Source organism: Propithecus coquereli, unplaced genomic scaffold, assembly GCF_000956105.1.
Source record: "Propithecus coquereli isolate 6110/MARCELLA unplaced genomic scaffold, Pcoq_1.0 Scaffold171, whole genome shotgun sequence".
Lineage (NCBI taxonomy): Eukaryota > Metazoa > Chordata > Mammalia > Primates > Indriidae > Propithecus > Propithecus coquereli.
Genome location: NW_012141747.1, coordinates 6496150 through 6515300, shown reverse-complemented (window position 1 = coordinate 6515300; position 19151 = coordinate 6496150). Strand labels below are relative to the sequence as shown.

At 55.6% G+C, this 19151-nt stretch overlaps 1 protein-coding gene across 3 annotated transcripts in view; it reads left to right on the top strand.

Annotated features, from left to right (window-relative positions):
- Window positions 1–19151, top strand: part of KCNIP3 (Kv channel interacting protein 3, calsenilin) — an 89703-nt gene that overhangs the window by 42691 nt on the left and 27861 nt on the right. The window contains exon 1 of one of the 3 annotated variants that reach the window (XM_012641892.1): window positions 8562–8664. The exons of the other annotated variants lie outside the window; for them this stretch is intronic. Within the exon in view, the coding sequence (XP_012497346.1) occupies window positions 8562–8664 (103 nt within the window). Of the gene's footprint in view, window positions 1–8561; window positions 8665–19151 lie in introns of those variants that run through there. 3 annotated transcript variants of the gene reach the window in all.

Sequence of the window (19151 nt, the reverse complement as noted above, 5' to 3'; positions counted from 1 at the left end):
CCTCAACAAAATAAGGATTCTGTTTGGGAGAAAGAAGGGAAGAAGAGATACTAAGTCTAAGCAACCAGAAGTCTCGCCACAGAGTAAATGGTGTCATTTTCGTCACCATTAGCGTTGGTGTGAGGATGAAGTCAGGTGATTCTTGTAAAGAAACTAGCAGTTACCTGGTTCAGTAAATGGCAGCAAGTATTCTCAAATTTGAGGAATTTTTCTAATGATCCATCTAAAAAATGCTTTAGGAGAGACCGACTGCTCTGTGGGGTGCTCACCAGGACCCCCGCTAGAGTAATGGCTTCGTAAGTACCTGTAGCACTGGCTTGTCCAGGCCACAGCCAAGGAGAGACCCCCCCAGCAGAGGCGGATGGGCACGCCTGAAGACTTTCAAAGCCCTGCCTTGGAGGGAGCTGACTTTCTCTCCTTGGCATCTGTACCCAATGGGTAGAGGAATGAGGCTCTGGGCTTGTGCCTCAGACCCGGTAAGGAGCAGGGTATTGGTGCAAACATTGTTGCTTGTTTACCCTAATCAGTTTCTCTCTTTAGAGAGCTCTGGTTTAAGCTCCAGTTTCAAGTGTCTCCCTTCCTCCTTCAGCCACAAGAGGATCCAGGCCTGCCTTATCTTGTATGCTTGTATTAATTAGGCTAGACCAGGAGCTATCACAATGAGACCCCCAAAACCAGGTGGCTTAACGGCTGAGAAGTTTATTGCTCTTTTCTGCAACCATCTTGAGGTGAGTGTTCAGGCTGGTGGGTAGCGCTCCTCCACACAGACATTCGGGGTCCAGGTGCCTTCCGCTGGTGGCTCTGCCAACCTCCAGGGCTGTGTCACTGTCACCACACAATTAGGGCTGGTCACCACCATGCCTGGGCCTGGGCACCAGCTGTGGAGATGGGGAGGCGAGGCCATGCCCAATGCGTACGGGCTCTGCCTGGAAGTGGCACACGCAGCCTCTGCTCACATTCTGCTGGAGGCAACTTAGTCACACTCCCAGGCCATGGAGGTTTTAGAAATGTGGTCCTGGGCTACATGTATTCAGGAACAACTCTGTAACCACGAAAGGGTAAAATGGATTTTCGTGGATGACTGGTGGTTTCTATCACTGGCCACCAGCAAACATCCGTGCACATTATTCTCCCATGTACATGAGACGCTTCCTGCCTCCTCAAGGGAGATAAGGTAAGAATGGAAACACACAGTAGGCAGCGGCCCAGAGCAGTTACTAAATCCTGCTGGGCAGAAATTGCAAATACACATATCATGGCTATCAGAACTCTCCCTGTCCAAACTCAGGAACTGAACGGATTCAGATAATTTTTTGTGATACGTTTCCTTCATGAACTCTCACTGCTTGTGATCTAAAACTCAGAAATCTAATAGATTTGGGTAATGCATTACACTACTCATGACCCAAACTCACTAAAATAACTCCAATTATCTGCATTCAGGAAATGCATGGATTAGATAGTGAGGATTCTTTGGACACCTGGCAGTGGTGCAGGACAGCTCGGCAGCCACCGCTGTTCTGCTCACTGGGAGTACCCCTTGTCCCCTGCCCTTCACCGCCCTAGCCTTGCCCTTGGGAGGTCCACCCTCATCCACTACCCACTTGGCCACATTTGAAGCAGGTGTTGAGAAGCATGTCCTCCTTTGGGACTGCAGAGCTGTCTCGGTTTTCTGTTAAGTGCAAGTTTGGAGGTCGAAGTGTTATTTTAAGTCTTGAATAGCCACAGGCTTTTTTATGCCAGGCTTCTGGTTTCTACCACAACGGGACTCCCTCAAAGACGTGGCTGGTTTCTGGTCTATTTGCTTCCAGTCAGTTCCGTGTCCTGTAACCACTAACAAAGTCCTTTTCTGGATATAAAAGTCCTGCTTTATTTCTTGGTTTTCTTGTTCTATCCATCACTCTCTCTCTCACTTGAGGCCATCTTGATTTGATTTAATGTTTGGTTGAGAAATCTTAAAGGATCTTTGAAAAATGCTTTTTGCAACAGTTTTATCTCTTCTGTTTGGTCCAAAAGCAATTTGCTTTTCCAACAGGGTAAAAGAAACCTTCAATAGCTGGTATCTCCATCTCCCCTTCCACCTCTATTTTCAAAATAGATAGTTCTCACCTGATCTCCTCTCTTTTCTTAAGGCACAAAAATTGCTTATTTCTGTCTCCCTTAATAGCTCAGGGTGAATGCTCCAGATTGGTGGGAGGCCATTCAGGGACCCAGGTCCCCTCCAGCCTGGGGTTCCATTTTCTCCCCGCCCCCAGGATCTCATGGCTGAGGCTGGTCATTAATATGTCTGGTTCCAGCCAGTGGGGAAGGAGAAGAGAGAGCAAGGAGAAGACTCACCCACTGTCTTAAGGACTCTGTCCCCAAAGCAGCACACATCACCGCCATTAGCAACAACACATGGCCACACCCCATTACAAGGAGGTCTGGGAAATGCAGCCCCCATCAGGCAGCCGCATGCCCAGCTAAGACTTCTTTACTGTAGAAGAGAGGAGAATGGGCTTTGGTGGAGAGGTAGCAGTCTCTGCCGCAATGGTGGCCTGATGTCCCTCGCCAGCAATTGGTTTAAACATGATATATGGCACAATTCTAGCCAATGAAACATGAGGGGATTTGTGTGTGTGTGTGTGAGAAGCTTAATGGGAAAGTATTTCTCACAGACAGAAGCACAAGAAGAGATGACTCTTCTTCCCCTGGACATGGTCATGTGAGGATATGATGTGTGGAATTAGGCTCCATCTTGTGGTCACAAGGGAGCAGGCCGTGGATAAGGCAGCTGATCTGAGGCTGGCAGCGTGGGCAAATGCAAGAACCCAGGTCCTTGCTGACACCACTGCATCTAAGCTGGCTGCCCCTGGAGCCACCCTCCTGCTGGACTTCTTGTGTGTGCCATAGTACATTTCCTCAGTTTAAGCCAAGAATGGGGGTTTTCTGTTACCTGTAGCCATAAGCCTCTTGGATTCATCTGAAGTTGGGCCAGAGCAGAGATTTCTGTGGACTGGTCTGTGTGGCCCCTGGGGCCTGTCTGATTGGAGGGCCCAGGCAATACCACAAGGTCAAGAAGGCTGGACTCCACTGGTGCCACTTCCTAGGTGGTCCTGGCTCTGAGGAAACAGGCTTCTCCAGGAACAAGGTCGCTCATGTGTGTCTTAAGACACTTTCACATCCGTAGACCACTGTTCAACAGGCAGGTGAATGTCACTGAGTGACTCCATTTTACAAGAAGGAAAGGAAGGCTCAGAGAGGTGATGTGCCGTGGCCAAGTCCACCAACAGGTGATGGTTGGAACTAGAGGATCAGCTCTGGTTCTCCCGGCCCCCCAGCCTCGTGCTGTTGCTAGTGACGCCACGGAAGCCTCTGCTGAAACAACTGTGGAAAAGGCATCATCTGACACCCCATCAATTATAATAAATATTCATACAAGACAGGTAATGCCCATTCGTTCAGGAAGCTTACAGTCTCGCGGGAGAGCAGAAATAAATGCACACGCCGCAAATATCTAAGTTCCCACCATGCTGACTGTACAGAGAAAAGGAAGGGGGTGTGGTGGAGACTAATAAGGGGAGGAGGTCTGGGGAGGCAGCTCTGCACAAGTGACATGGAAGCAGATACCCAAGGGACTAGTAGGCATGAGCTGGGTGAAAGGAGGAGGAGGAGGAGAAGCGTGCATGGCTCAGGGAAAGTCTGAGCTGGGATAGTGCTGGGCTCACTCAGGCAGCTGAAGGGCCCAGACCACGCAGGGCACTGCTGAGCTGAAATCACAGGTTCGGAGCTAGACTGCCTGAGTTCAAATCCCCGCTCTGTGGTTTATCAGCTGCGTGCCCTTGAGCAAAGCATGAACCACTCTGTGCTTCAATTTCTTCCTCCTATCCAGTCCCTACCTTATTGGGAGCTGTGAGGAATGAATGAGATGTGTTGAAATAACTGGTACACAATAAGTGCTTACTAAATGTCAGCCACTCTTACTAGGAGTCTTTAGGATATTGGTCTTTGTTCAACGAGTAACAGAGAATGCATTAATTAGGACCCTCCTGGTTCAAGAGACAGCAACCCGACTCACATTGGCTTAAGCAACGATAGGGGTATTTATTGGCTCACATAACTGAAAGGTGGAGGTTTAGAGGTGTCATCAGGCACACAGGGCTGCCAACTGGACTCCGTCTGTTTCTCTCTACTGTTTGCTGTTTTCTCCTGAGATGACTACATTCTCAGGCTTGCTCACTGTTTCCACCTGGTGGCAGGGTGGCCACTTAGCTACCATAGTCTCCTGCTGGTTCCAGGGCCAGTCTCACTGAGAGCTCTCATTGTCCCGGCTCCATGTGGTGCCTATCCCTGAGCCAGCGGTGCTACAAAGTGGAAGGAGGAACTGATACTGATTGACCAGTTATAGTCCCAAACCTCCAAGATCACTGCCCTGAGGCTGGCAGGGCCAGGGGCCTCCACAGAGGAAATCAGAGTGTGGTCACTGAATCAGGGACGGGAACTGCTAAGCAGGCAAACGCAGCCAATGGTGAGGCAGAGAGCCACTGGAGGTTTCACACAGGGAGGGACGGCATCTGATTTTTGTCTTGAGATGATCACTCTGGTGGCTGAACAAAGAGGCAGCAGAGTAACAGCAGAGGTGGGGAGAGGTGTTGGGGATGGACAGCAGAATTCCAAGAAAGAGCAACAATGGCACGGCTGGGCTGGTGGCAGTGGGGCAGAGATGGAAGAGGCACAGTGCCAGAGTGTGGTAGCAGACTGGGCAGGGGTGGTGACAGACGGATTCCAGGGTAAGAGCCAGGGTTTTGGCCTGAGCAGCTGAGGAGGGAAGACTGCGGGAGGGACAGGTTGGGGGAGATGAGAGGTCGGCTTTGACGTGCTGCGTTTGAAGAGCCTTGGGACATCAGGAGGGAGGGGTCCTAGGGACATTTCTTTGGGATGTGGAATTCCACTTCTGAGCATTCTTGTCTGGTTTCTATAAAATATGAGAAGGATAAATAAATTGAATAATGCTGGCTTTGCCCAGTGGAACGCACTAGAGCTAAGGGAAGCCCCACTCCCCACCCCCCCGAGAGTTAGGACTGGACCAGCTTACTGAGCTGTTTTCAGGGAGTGAGTCCCTCAAACAGCATGTGTCCACCCAATCCCTCCCTTAAGAGTCAGAGCCTCTTGAAATCCTCAGGCAGCGAGGCGGTCGGGAACCGTCCGGCCCGGCAGGAATGGTAGCACGGGGGCATCCGGTGAATGTCCGTCAGACTGACAGGGTGCCAGCCTCCAGGAACTGAAAGAGTACTGTGCTGAGAAGTAAAAGGAGCATAGGACGACATGGAAGACGGTGGGACAGCCAGCCAAAATGCAAGGAGGAATAGTGTGGCCCAGGTGGAAGCCATGGGAGTTCAGAGGAGAAGGCAGCCAAGACTGGGCTGCTGTAATCTGGGTTGGTTTCCTGGAGGCAGAACTGGAGTAGCAGCTGCAATATTCCAGGCAAAAAGGAGACCATGACCTTAGGTGTGTGGTGCGAGCCTAGGTTTGGAGTGCTGGCCCACCCCAAAGCAGTTTTCTCTGAAAATTTTCCAAACTAGACCACAATACAAGGCATGCCTGCGTCGCCTGGGCTCCCAGCCCTAGACTTTGCAGTTCCCTCCACATTGCCCTCTCAACTTGTCCCCACCTCTGTGGCAGCCCTTAACACCCTGTCCTGAAGAGATTTCTTTGTATTCATTCATTCACCCCACCCCCCGGACTGTCCCTCCCCCCGAGGCAATGAGTGCCACCAACACCCAGCACACTGCCGCATGTGGACACTTGGGGATGGTGGAGAGGGGGTGAATGCACGCCAGGGAGGGGGGCACACGGGGCTTGTCTGCCGGCTTCCCTCTCCAGGTCCTGGGGAAGGGGAGTGTGACAAGACCATCAGCCCAGCCTCAGTGGACCTGGGTTGGCCCAGAGCTGACAGGCCCCAGGCTAGTGCGTGAGTGGGGAGTCAGCTTCCCATCCATTAGGCCCGTGGCCCGGGCTGCTAATGCCGAGCGGACATTCTGCTCTCAGGCCTGGTATCCACTTAGGCATCGTTAATATTTTACACCGCACAGCCAGGGGATCGATGTCTTGTTTATAGCTCAGTGTTTATGGGCAGTCACTGAAGCTTTCACTGGGAACAAGGATGATGCTCAAGAGCACTGGGGGAAACTGAGGCAGGGAGCAGAGGTGGGTGTCAGCCTCTGGAGGACTCCTGAGATGGCTTCCTCTGCTTGATAAGTTCTCCACCTCACCGGGCACATCTGTCACCCTGTACAGCTGGGCACACTCAGCTTTGAGGGTACACCATAGGTACCATCAGAGCCCCTGCCCGGTGCCAGTTCTTTGTCTCATTACATCCTTTACTAGCCCCTAGAGAGGTCAGATTATCTCCCCATTTTATGGATGAGGAGACTGAGGCTTAGAGAGGTTATGGTCCTAGTAGGCTTTCAACCAAACCATGGATTTGGGGTCGGTGGTAACTAGCTGGGACACAGGCTAGATTTTTCACAGCACTTAAGTGTGTAAATTAGAGGCTCTTTAACCTTTCTAGACTTTTAAACTCTTATCAACTCCAGTCCTCCAACAGAGCCCTTTTCTCTGGGGATTATTAGTCTCTCTGCTTAAAGCTCTTGCCTTTGGTCAGTGCAGACTCACCGCATCCCAATTAACTAGAATTGAAAGCTGTCCATTTATAGTTCTTTAAAAATCTCACCAACGACTCAGACTTTTGACTAGGTGTGTGAAACTGTGAGGTTGGACTGCGCAGCCCCTCTGCCGTGACCGACAACAGGTGTCCCAGGAAAGCACCTGCTCCAGAGCCCCCTCGCGTACTTCACCCTCTGGGTCTCGGTGTCCTCACCGGTAAAGTGGGGGAAGAAGAATGCCCCTGGGGGAGCCCTGCAAGAACTACACGTTAGCCCAAATGCTTGGCCCGCATATGCGAGCTCCGGGAGGGCCACACACTGTGGCTCCCGCCCCACCCGGGCACCAGAGTTCTGTGCCTGGCATGGACTACAGTGCATGCTCTGTGTTTGCCGAATGAATGGCAGAGTGGGTCACAGCCTGCGTAAGCGGAAGCTGCAACTGTCCAGGCCGTAGGTGACAGGGCTCACACTCACAGGCGTGGAACGCACTGGACTTCTCCCTGTGGCTACAACCGCGGGAAGGCTTTGGGGCTCTCAGCAGCCAGCGCCGGGCGCCTTGAACTCCGTCCCGCGGGGACACCCGCGGGGCACGGCGCCCACTGGAGGGCAGCAGAGAGTCACGGCTCCCGCCCTCGAGTCCCGGAGCCTCGCGGCCAGGAGGACCCGGGCTCCGCCCTGCCACGCCTCGTCCTCTGCTCCCTTCTCCTTCCCTTCCGCAGCCTCCCTTCCTCCACCCAGTGCGGCGGGCGGGAGGGGGTCGTCCACAAACTGTCAGCATGCCCTTGTGCTGTCCGTGCGCAGCACCCGCGTCCGCTTAGCTCCTTTCCGCCAGCCGGAAAGCAGGCTGAGGCCTCTTTACCGGGAAGGAGGCTGCGAGTCCGCGACTCGACCAAGGTCACGCAGCAAAGTCAGCACTTAAACTCTGTTCGCAGACGCTACAGCCCAAACTCATACTTCCTCCTAAAGCCTCGAGCGCACGCAGGTTTCCAGAACTGGAGAACTTTGGGTACCAACTTCTCCTTTTACAACGGGGCCAGACCAGCGCCGAGTTTAATCTCCCGCCTGAGGGCTGAGGGTTGCGGGAAATATCCCCGGGCAAGAGGGCTTCCCGGATCCTGCGCCCGCCAAGTGCGCGCGGGCCGGCGGTGCCAGGCTCCGCACCCCTCCCGCAGGAGAGAGGAGCCCCGACTCCCTGCCGAGAGTGTCGCTGCGGCTCCCTCCTCTCGGGCGCCCGGCCCCTCCCCAGCCACTCGGCCCCTATCCTGCGCGGGTCGCTGGCTGAAACCACCGACCGCGCGGCCTCTCCGGGGCTGACGAGGCGGCGGTGGCGACGCGCCAAGCTCCGTCCCGGGCTGGATCGTGCGGGGCGGGGCCGGCTCCCTCCGCCCCTTCCCGGGCTCGCGCGGGGGGGCCGCAAGGACGCCTCCCCGAGTGGTCGCCGCGCCCAGGCCAATGAGCGCGCGGGGAGCCGCGATGGAGGCTGGGGCAGCCCGGAGTGTCCGGGACCCTCGCCGCCGCCGCCGCGCCCCCGCGCCCCCGCGCCCGCCGGGCTGGAGAGGGGGCGACAGAGGCGCGGCGCCCGCGCCGGGCATGGGGGCGCCGCTGGCCCGCGCTGGCTGCCCGAGCTGCGTTCCGCGCCGCCGCGGCCACCGCGCCTCGAAGTTTGCCGGCTGACTCGGAAAGTTGCGCTCCGGCTCGGCCGCCGCAGCGCGTCCAGCCTCCTGGCCTGCCCCGCTCACCGCCGCCGCCCTCCGGGGGGCCCCGGCCCCACCAACACCCGCAGCCCCGCCTGCCGGGGGCATGTGAGCCGTGGCCACCCCGAGAGGCCGTGCTGGCTGCACGGCCCCGCGCTTCCCCGAGGCAGCGCGCGGGCGAGGGGCGCGCCCCGGCCCAGGGCCCCGGGCAGCCTGGGTCGCCATGGGCTTCCAGGGCATGGAGCTGTGCGCCATGGCCGTGGTGGTGCTGCTGTTCATCGCCGTCCTCAAGCAGTTCGGCATCCTGGAGCCCATGTCCATGGAAGGTAACGCGTGGCCACCCGCCCCTCCTTGCCCTCCGCCAGGGGCCAGCGGTGTGTAGGGAGGGAGCAGCACCCGCACACTCTGGTGCGTTGGGCTGGGGAGGAGAGGCCCTCAGGCATGGAGGCCTTGGCTGCCCTCTCCCGCTCCGGAGGGTTGGACCTGGGACTAAGGGGGCAGAGACGGCCCCAGAGAGGACCGAGCCGGGCTCTTGGGGTGAGTGTGAGCGAGGTGCACCTTGAACGGGCATCCCTGGCCGTCCTAGGCCTGCAGTTGAGCTGCCCCTGGTGAGCACAGCCAGCTCCGGCTGCCTGGTGGCGGGAGGTGGCGCAGGTTGAAGATGACAGGAAGGACATTCAGCTCAGGGCACCTGGTGGTGGCGAGTGATTTGAAGCCTCTGCTGCGTGATGGAACTGTCCGTTTTGCCGCCTACCCTGCTCCAGTTTCACCTCCCCAAGCAAGCCTCAGGCCCGTAGCATCAGTAACCAAATTCACAGGGCACACATTTTGTCCCAATAAAATATTAACTGAGGAGACAGACCTACACTTAAATCAGACACTGATGGCCTCACTGGGACGCCTGACAGGCACCTTTGGAGGCGCTTCCCAAGCGGTTGGTACAGTCCCACTGCTTCACCTTGGGCAGGTTAGGAGGAGGGGCCCCTCCAGGGCACACCTGCTTCTAAAGGGGACCCCAACCACCAGGGATGTAACTTCCCCTTCCCGCCTTTGCAAAGAGGCAGCTACAGTCCTGCACCTCTGGGCCCTGGGGAAGGGGCCAGTTTGTCCTGTTCCTGTCACTTGCTATCCTCTCAGAGGATAATGGGCACTCTACAGACCTAAGAACTTGGCTGACCTTGCCGGGCTGCAGCTCCTGGGACTGAAACTCACAGGCCTCGGGAGGGGAGAGAAGGAGAACCTGCCCCTGCCTCTGAGCTGCCCAGCATCCCCTCGGGCATGAGGATGTGCCCCAAACCCCTGCAAAGGGCAGGAAGGGCCAGGGCCAGGAAGCAAGGCCTCCCTCCATTCTGCCTTCAGAGCCCAGGGCTGGTGCTTTACCTGAAGTTCGTGGCCACATGCCCCTCAAAAGCCACTGGGCTCCATCATACCTTTTCTCTAGGTGAGTTCATAAGGCCCAGAGAGAAGGTTGTTCCAGGTGGTTCAGAAAGATGCCACCTTGAGTTTTAGAGTTTAGTTGGGGAGGAAAATTGCACAAGCTGGGCCTCCACCTGGCTAGATGCTGACCCTGGCAGGGGCCTCCATGACAGGGAACTTCGTGGCAATTACAGGTGCTTAGGATCGGGGCAGGGCTAGGAAGGGATGTGCATTCCGTGCTCCTGAAGGGGATCTCCGTTCCCTATCCCTGCCTTTCCTTCCCCCATCTGGAACCTGGGGTGGGTGTGGAGGGGTGGTTGGTGCCCAGGGAAGCCATGGCCTCTCCATGCTCTTCCCTGTTTCCTGGGCCCTCCTGGGACCACCAGGGGCCAGGACACCAGCCAGCCTTACTCACTTAGTGCTGCAAAACCTTCCTACCTGACTCACTCACAGGTCAGGAGCAGTCTGAAGTTTGCCTTTGTGATTCTAGGGAGAAGGGATTTCTTTACAAGGTGGATAGTATGCACAGGACAACAGATGGCTTATTTTACCTTCTAAAAACCCCCTCAAGCTCTAAGGAGTTTCTCTTTTCTGGTGTATGTGCCCACTTGTGCCTCTTGGAGTTCTGGGGTCTTGGTGCAGCTGGGGGAGCCTCAGTCAGCCAGGTCTGCGCTGGGATCCTGTCACCCTCACAAACTGGCTCTAAAAATCCCTTTTCCATTCCGAGCCTCCGTTTCACCATCTTTGAAGTGGGGCTAATAACAATTCCTGCCCCATAGGGCTGTGGCAGCCTTTAATCAGTCAGTGGTGCTTTCTTGGCCCCCAGCACCATTCCTGGCATGTAATAAATGTGCAGACTTTGTGAGCCGTTGTCATCAGCAATGCTGGCAATGAGTGATTACTGGTAATAACAGAGCCGATTCGAGGGTGAGACATCCTCTCACTGAGACAGCCCCCTCCCAGCCCCCTGCTCCGTCAGAGGCAGGGAGTCATAAGTTCCAGATGTTCCCTCTTGGTGGGGAATGGTGCCAGCTGAGGGCCTGGAAGTGCCTGTTGGCCAGGCAGTGTCTACAGAACTGTCAGATGAGCTATGAGGGGCCCAGCCTGTCCCACCAGCCTGGCTGTGGGCCATCCTCAGTGACGCTGGGGGTGGGAAGGGGACTGGTGCCCCAGCTCCCCTCCAAGCATGTGCGTGTGCAGTTGGAAGTGTTTCTTGTCCTCTCTGAGCCTCCGTGGTTCTCATCTGTAAGAAACCTGAGTTATGATGCCCTAGGGATTGCTAGGAACTAATGGATCTGGGTTCTGGGGATGCGGCTTTCTAGAAGTAGATGCAGAAGTGAAGGGCCTTCCTCTCTGCCTTGGGTCCCGTCAGTCTCTGTCTCTGGGTGATTCCAGGGATGGAGTCACCCCAGTCACGTTTCCTGAGCAGAAATTAATCAGGAAGCTCGCCCCTTGACTCACACACGAGGGGGCTGAGCCGGGGTGGTGGCTTGGCTGTCCTGACCACCAGGGCAGATCAGTGGCAGCAGAGCATGGGCCTGGAAAGACGCCAGGCCAACCTCAGTACAGCAGACTCCAGGAAGGCAGGCCTCATCCTGCCCGCTTAATTGGGATTTCTCCTTCCCTGGTGACCTGTGGGGTCTCCGAGTGAAGGAGCTGCTCTGTGTCTGCGAGCCTTGCTGTGGCAAGGGCATGAGAGCCTGGAGCTGTTGGACAGCCCAGAGGGCCGGGATCTCATCTCCACTTTAGGACTTGGACCCCACAGGAACTGGGTTGGGGGAGCGGGGGCTGTGTCCCAAGGACTGTGGCTTTTCTGTGTGGCACCTGACACTAATATTTAACAATGGAGTCTGGACCTAGGAAGTCCGTAAAGCCCCCAAAATTATGGGCAAGATTGTGTGTTTGGTGCTTTTTCCTGGGGTGCTAAAATATGATTCCTAAGGGTGTTTGTGTTCCCAAAAGGTTTGAAGACTCACCTCTGAGACTCTCTGTTGAGCCTTGCTCGAGGCCGTGGTGGAGGGTACTGGGCCTCATCCCTTCCCGTCTCCCAGTGTGGCAGGCACTTTCCCTGCAGGAGCGGAGACTCCCTTACACGTTTGATTTCTCTTCACAGCCCCACCCCTACCGTAAGGTACTGGATAGCTTGGTTTCTTTATCAGTTTGTGGTCTGTCTCCGCCAGACGTGAGCTGCACGAGGGCAGAGACTTTGTCCGGTTCTCTGGAGTACCCCGTGCCTGGAACAGCGCCTGCACCAGGCAGCAGCTCTGCGAGGATCCGTTGAATTCATGAGGGAATCTTGCCAACAAAGAGGGAGGACTGGAGCCTTCTGTCCCTTCTGCCTCAGCCCCTGCTTGTGAGCCTGAGGCCTGGTCCTATGACAGCTGCTGACCACACGGGCACGGAGCAGGGGGCTCAGAGCAGAGTGGGGTGGGGGTGAGGGTGTCTGCTGCCAAGAGTGCAGAGGCTCAAGGTAGGGTGTGTTCTGTGTCATCAGGGACAAATGTGGGTGGAGCAGAGTGAGTGAGAGTAAACTGGCCAGGTCGGGCGTGGGGAAGAGGTTCTTACTAGGCTGCAAGTCCTAACCAGCTTTAAAAAATACCTGTTGTGCCCACCCTGGGGCACTGAACCCTGGATGTCTGAGTTGAGCCCAGGCACTGGAATTTTTAGAAGCTTCGCGGGAGACTCATGTGCAGCCAAGGTTGAGAACACGGTGCAAGGCCTTCAAGGACAGGGGTTCTCAAAGTGTGCTCCCAGGCCAGCAGCAGCGGCACCCAGCAGCTTGTTAGAAATGTGCATCTGCAGGCCCCTCCCCAAACCCGCGGGGTGCCCAAACTCAGCACAGGCCCAGCCGCTTGTCTCCTAACCAGTTGCAGGCGCGACAGGGTTGCACTCAAGCTTGAAGACTGCCGCTCTGTCTAGGGACAGCCCTCTGTGGACGTGGCTTTAACTGTCAGAGAAATCCGAAGCTGTTGGTTCGGAGCAGAGGAATGAGGTGGCCTTGAATTTCAGCAGGGTCCCCTGGCTGCTGTGTTGAGGCAGCAGTGGAAGCAGGAGGTCCTGTGAGAGGCATTTGCAGACATGCAGGAGGGAGCCAGCCGTGGGCTGGGGACAAGTAGGTGCGTTCGACGTCTTTCCAAGGTAGAGCCAATTGAGTTTGCCATGGGTGTGAGAGGAGGGAAGGGGTCGGGAAGGTTGGCCTGAGAACCTGGGAGGGAGAGATGGGGAAGCTACTGTGCGGGCAGGTTTGTGGGGAAGGTCACTAGTTCCATTTGGACCTAAGTTTGGGGTGTATTAATTTTCTTTCACTGCCATGATGGATTCCTACACGCATAATGCCCTAAATCAACACAAATGTGTTATCTTGCAGTTGTGTAGAGCAGAAGCCAGCATGGCTCTCCCTGGGCTAAGATCAAGCAGTGGTGTCAGGGCTCCCTCCTCCTAGAGGTCCCCAGGAATCATCCGTTCCTTGCCCCCGCCAGCTTTCAGAGGCCTTTCCTGGGCTCACGGCCCTTCTTCTGTCTGCACCGGCCACCCTTCTGGCTGCTTCATCCTCCCGCTGCCCTCTCTCGCTTCTCTCTTCTGATTCCCTGTCCCACTTTTTTTTTTTTTTTTTTTTTTGAGACAGAGTCTCACTCTGTTGCCCGGGCTAGAGTGCTGTGGCGTCAGCCTAGCTCACAGCAACCTCAGACTTCTGGGCTCAAGCAATCCTTCTGCCTCAGCCTCCCGAGTAGCTGGGACTACAGGCATGTGCCATGATGCCCAACTAATTTTTTGTATATAGTTTTAGTTATCCAGCTAATTTCTTTCTATTTTTAGTAAAGACAGGATCTCGCTCTTGCTCAGGCTGGTCTCAAACTCCTGACCTCGAGCGATCCACCCACCTCGGCCTCCCAGAGTGCTAGGACCTGTCCCACTTTTAAGGACCCGTGTGATTATGTTGGGCCCACTTGGATGATCCAGAAAAAATTCCCTATTTTAAGGTCAGCTGAATGGCAACCTTAACTCCATGTACAGTCTTCATACCTCTTTGCCGTGGGACCAAACATATTCCCAGGTTCCAGGGACTAGGACATGGACCCGTTATTCTGCCTGGCACAATGCCTATTAAAAAATCCCAGTGGAGCCATCAAGGAGGCGGTGGGGTAGGTGTATCAGGTACGCAGGGGAGAAGTATACATGCCATCAGCAAATGTTGGGGATGTAACACTGTGTGACTAGGGGGTCAACAAGGGAGTGGGTGAGATAAAAAAGGGACCAGGTTCAAGGGCCAAACCCTAGGACCCTCCAGCATTAACAGGTCAGGGAGAAAGAGCAGCCCCTGAGGTCGGGAACACCAAGGGGAAGGAGGGTAGCCAGGGGGAGGGAGGGAGTGCCCCGCTGGTCAGAGGCTGCTGACCCCAAACATCTGAAGCTCCAAGTCACCTGAGAACAAGCCCCACCGCCAGACTTAGCAGCCCCTCCTGGAATCCCTGTGGCCCCCCAGCCCTCCCTACACTGCCGTCCTGTTCAGGGACATCCTGTTCCCAGTCAGGCGCTAGCCAGGGAACTTCTCAAGGCCCTGACCCACTGGCAGATGTCAGGCCTCCCCTGGTCACTACATGTCCAGGAGGGAGGAAGAAAGGCCAGACACTTTCTGGTCAGCACAGCCTGGTCACCCTGAAGAAAGACGCCTGTCCATGTCTGAAGAGAACATGCAGCCTATCAAGTCTTGCTTCTGTGACTTTTGGACTCCCAGACAATTGTTCCTAAACCCCACACTCTGTCCCAATGCCTGGGATCCCACCATTGGTCGTGTGGGTTAGTGAGCAAATGCTAGGGGCTGGGAGGCCCTCCCAGCCAGCGGGATCGCCTTCTGCTGGGGCAGGGTTGTGTTCTAGGGGGAGAATTAAGCCCCAAGCACAAAATGAGTAAGTTGTCAAGGCCAAGAGGGAGGCAAAGCTACAAGCCCCAAAGAGGGAGAGGGGCGGGGGAGGCTCTCTCCAGCACTCCAGGCAGAACTGGTCCCAGAGAAACAGCAGCTGACACCAGACCCCTCACTGGGTGGGGCCATGTGGCCTGACTCAGCTCCCCGGGAAAGGGCCTTGTGGGATCAGATGTGGACTCAGAGGCCCAGAGAGGGGAAGCAGCTTATGTTGGCCAGGCTGCCACTGGAGCTGGGCACCCTGCCCTGCAGAGCCCAGCTGGGTTTGTCATGCTGGGCTCCATCAGTTCCAGCCCGCTTGGCTACTAGCTTACTGGGTGACTCCTTCAGCCTCACTTTCCTCCTCTATAAAATGGGGATAATAACAATATTTTCCACTATCCATTTCACACTTTGGAAAAGTTAAAAGAGGAACTCAAATCTAAGGGACTCAGAAAGGTGGGACCGAGCAAAAATTGGGCCCAGGCTGGTCAGCGTTGGCACCTGTTTGCAAGGTTGATGCAGCCCCAACTCCAGGACTTTTTGCCCACATCTGTGGCCCAAAGCTTGGCTTTGGCTGCTGCTTCTCTTAGCTTAGCTCAGATTTCCTCAGTTCTAGACTAGTGGCTCTCAACTGAGGGCAGTTTTACCCCCAGGGGACATTTGGCAATGTCTAGAGACATTTGGATTGTCTCCACTGGGAAGGTGCTACTGGCATCTAGTGGGTAGAGGCCAGGAAGCTGCTAAACATCCTGCAGTGCCCAGGACAGCCCCCACCACAAAGAATGACAGTAGTGCTGGGGTTCAGAACCCTGTTCTAGGAGGAGCGTTGGCCGAGGGCGGGGAGCACCACTTCACTGGGCAAGTTGCTTCTCCTGTCTGAGCTGTTTCCTAATCTGTAAGTGAGGGGGATGGATTAGAGGCACCGTTTCCCCTGGGAATTTTCCCTGACCCTTCCCCATCCCTGCACCCTTGGGTTGTGTTAGATGACTCTAGCCTCAGACTTTCTGTGTCCCCATCCCTGCTGACCGTGGGCTCTCTGAGAGCAGCTCTCTGAGAGGACATGCCTCCCTACACTTGATGGCCTCACAGCACGCCCAGCACTGCCTGGCAGACAGCAGGTGCTGAGCAAATATAAATGACATGCCACTGTCAGCACCCACTTACTGGGCACCCATTGTATGCCAGGCAGAGTGAGGCCCCCCCAGAGCACAGGTCATGCAGAGCCTCGGCCCTCCCTTTAGAGCAGCCCTGGGAAGATGCCCTCTGGCTGGGGCAGGGGTGGGGAGGCTGGGTTGTGGATGCCTGAGTATAGGTGGGCAAAGACAGCAGAGGTGTGAGGTGTGACAGGGAGGATGGGAGTGCCCAGAACTGGAATGTGCAGGGTCTGGCCTGCCGCCTCTGCTCCCCGTTCCTGGGAGGCAGCCCCACATACTCTGCAGTTGCCGTCTGTGCACCTGCCACCTACAGGGGCCTGGTCTTGCAAAGGTGGCTTGGGGGCCCGGTCACTCAGAGCAGGCCTGAGGGGCCACTGTGATCTTTCTACTCTTTCCTTTGGTCTCCTTCCCCCCAGCACGCATTCCCCCACTTGCTGGGGGCCTGGTGGTGATGCTCTGAGCATCCTGAACATCCCGGCAGGGTCTGGGGCCCTTTGTAAACTGCAAGTTCCTCAGGACTCCTGCAGCTGTGGGATGCTGGTGACAATGACAGGAGCCAACATCCAGTAACTGCTCTCTCTATGCCAGGCACTTTGTACATATCCTTATTTTGTCCTCATTAGCAGGCCCATTTTACCGATGAGGAAACTGAGGGTTTCTGGATGCTGGCACACCTGTCCTGAGTACATCTCTAAATGCAGGGTCATGGAGACCACTGGAGATGGCCGTGTGTGTTCCAGCCTCTTACAGGACAGGTGTCAGGAGCCCAAAGTGGAGGCAGCTGCCTGGGTCCAAATCCAGAGTGAGAACAGTCTCCCTGCTAGAGCTGTTGTGAAGACTAAGCTCATAAAACAGTGCCCGGCAGAGTAAGCGCCTTGCAAGTATAAGCTCTCCTCATTCCTTGCCAGGAATGTCCCACCCAAATCCCCCCAGTCACACATCACTAACTGTGCCCTAGAAGTTGTGGGAAGGAAGATGCACTTGGCAGGCACTCGGGTGTCCTTCATCACGTGCCCCGTGAGGTCAGGGGCCTGGAGGCTGCTGCCATGAGGCCTGCTGGACTTGGGGAGGGAAGGAGAGAGGCAGGAGTCTGAGGCCTGATGTTGCTCTAGGGTGGGGAACTTGGGCAGGGCCCTTCCCTCCCAGGTCAGTGGCTCCATGTCGCAGACCTGGACAGAGGCAGTAGTTTCAGAGCAGTTTAGTCAGGGATTCTCAAATGAAGTCTCACTTAGAAGTCCAGCACCCCTTGATGGATAAAAGAGGCAGCTCAGATTGAAAAGGAAGTCTTGCCCCCAGGCCTCCCCTCTCTCCACAGCAGTTCCTGGGACCCTCTGTGGGACCCTGGGGTCTAGGAGTCCCCTGACCAGCAGGGACTAGGTGAAGGCTAGATCCTCCTGCCCCAGGCAGGGATGGGGAGCCTGGTTGCACAGTGCTAGAGGCGCTGCCTCCCTGTCTTCCCCAAGCCCTCGTGGACTATCAGCCAGAGGCGTCCGTGGACAATTCCAGGCCCAGCTGCGTTTCTCTGGGGCTGATCTGGGGGTGGCTAAGAGGCTGGGCTCCTGGGACGGTGGCTAGGGCTGCTTTCTTCTCTGGGCGCCAGAGCCCTCATTTGGATCATTTGAAATCACTGGCAGCCTTCCTCCTTAATGCACAGTCACTAAGGGGGGTATGATGGTAAGTCACTAGTGTAGGGACCATGGTAAAGCCCTCATAGGCCCCAAGACTGCCAGGATTCTGGGGCCTCCCATTAGTAAATTAAATTAAGCTGTGTGTTGAAATGCAGTATCTGTGTAAGGAAGTCCATGAGTTTCCCCTTGGTGGCCACAGGGATGCTTTTTGAAATATAAAATTCAATCACAGCCAAGCCGGTGCCCCCACCTTGCTGGCGGCCCAACTGGAGCTGCTCGTGTGTTGGCTCCACCAGCTCTGCCTGCCCCTGGTGTCTGAATGTCAGGCACTGGGCTGGGCGCAGTCTCACCCGGGAGGCTGCGGGGTGTTGAATGTGCTGCAGCGCACCAAGGCGACCTTGACCAGCAGCTCAGGGGAGTGACAGGTCGGGGAGCACTGAACGGACTGGGTTCAAAAGCAGTTGAAGCCAGGGAGTGTGGACGGCACTTCGGAGTTTCGCTGCCAAGGGGATCAGGGTGGGCGATGGCTGGCCAGGGAGTAGGTTTGAGAGAAGGTTTTTAGAGAATCCATGCTTGTTTTTGCTTTCTCCCTGTGGGGCGAGCTGCAGGAGGCCTACCGGGAAGACTCATGGAGGTGCTGGGGCAGCCCAGAGGGGCTTCACAGGGCTCAGCTGTTGGGGCCAGAAAGAGCCCCTTGCTGGTACCTGGTGCATCTCAGCTCAGTGAAATAAAGATTCGGCGCGACCTTTCCTGAGCTTTTGCACAGAGGGGCCTTCGTGGGATACAGGACAAGAACCTGGACTGGGACTTCGTAATCCGTCAGGCTGCTGTACAACTTTAAATTGTCAAAAAGCTTCACGTGTTCACTCCTTTGGCAGAATGCTTGTTGGATAGAGAAATTAAAACGTTATTGCTGACCCTCTGGTTATCAGTAGTGTCTTAGCCTATTTTCTGCTGCTATAACAGAAGACCAGAGGCCAGGTCATCTGTAATCAACAGAAATGTATTGGCTGACAGCTCTAGAGTCTGGGAAGTCCAAGACTGAGGGGCCAGTGTCTGGCGAGGGCCTTCTTGCTGCATCATCACATGGCAGAAAGCACCTCATGACAGAAGGGCAAAGAGAGAGAGAGAGAGAGAGAGAGGGCAAGAGGGGGCAAAGCCACTCCCGCTATAACGAACCCGCCTCTGCAATAATAGCGTTAATGCATTCATGAGGCAGGCTCTGGTGACCTAAACACCTCTAAAAGATCCCACCTCTTAATATTGTTACAATGGCAACTAAATTTCAACGTGCGTTTTGGAGGGGACAAACATTCAAACCATAGCAAATGGATGGGTACATTGATGGGAGGAAGGTGGCCCAGGACTAGCCCCTGGAGAAGGAGGAGGGGGCTGCTCCAGGGAGGGGTAGAAGGGAAGATGGTGGGAGCATGTTGGCTTCAGTTTTGCTCTGAGCAAGGTTCTACAAGTTGACATCTAAATGTGCAGAGCTTGAGCCCTGATCAGGAGTAGTCAAAGCATCTTGCAGACAATGCTCTAGCATGATATTAAAAAGTTGTGCAGGCCGGGCGCAGTGGCTCACGCCTGTAATCCTAGCACTCTGGGAGGCTGAGGTGGGTGGATCGCTCAAGGTCAGGAGTTCAAGACCAGCCTGAGCAAGAGCGAGACCCTGTCTCTACTAAAAAAATAGAAAGAAATTATCTGGACAACTA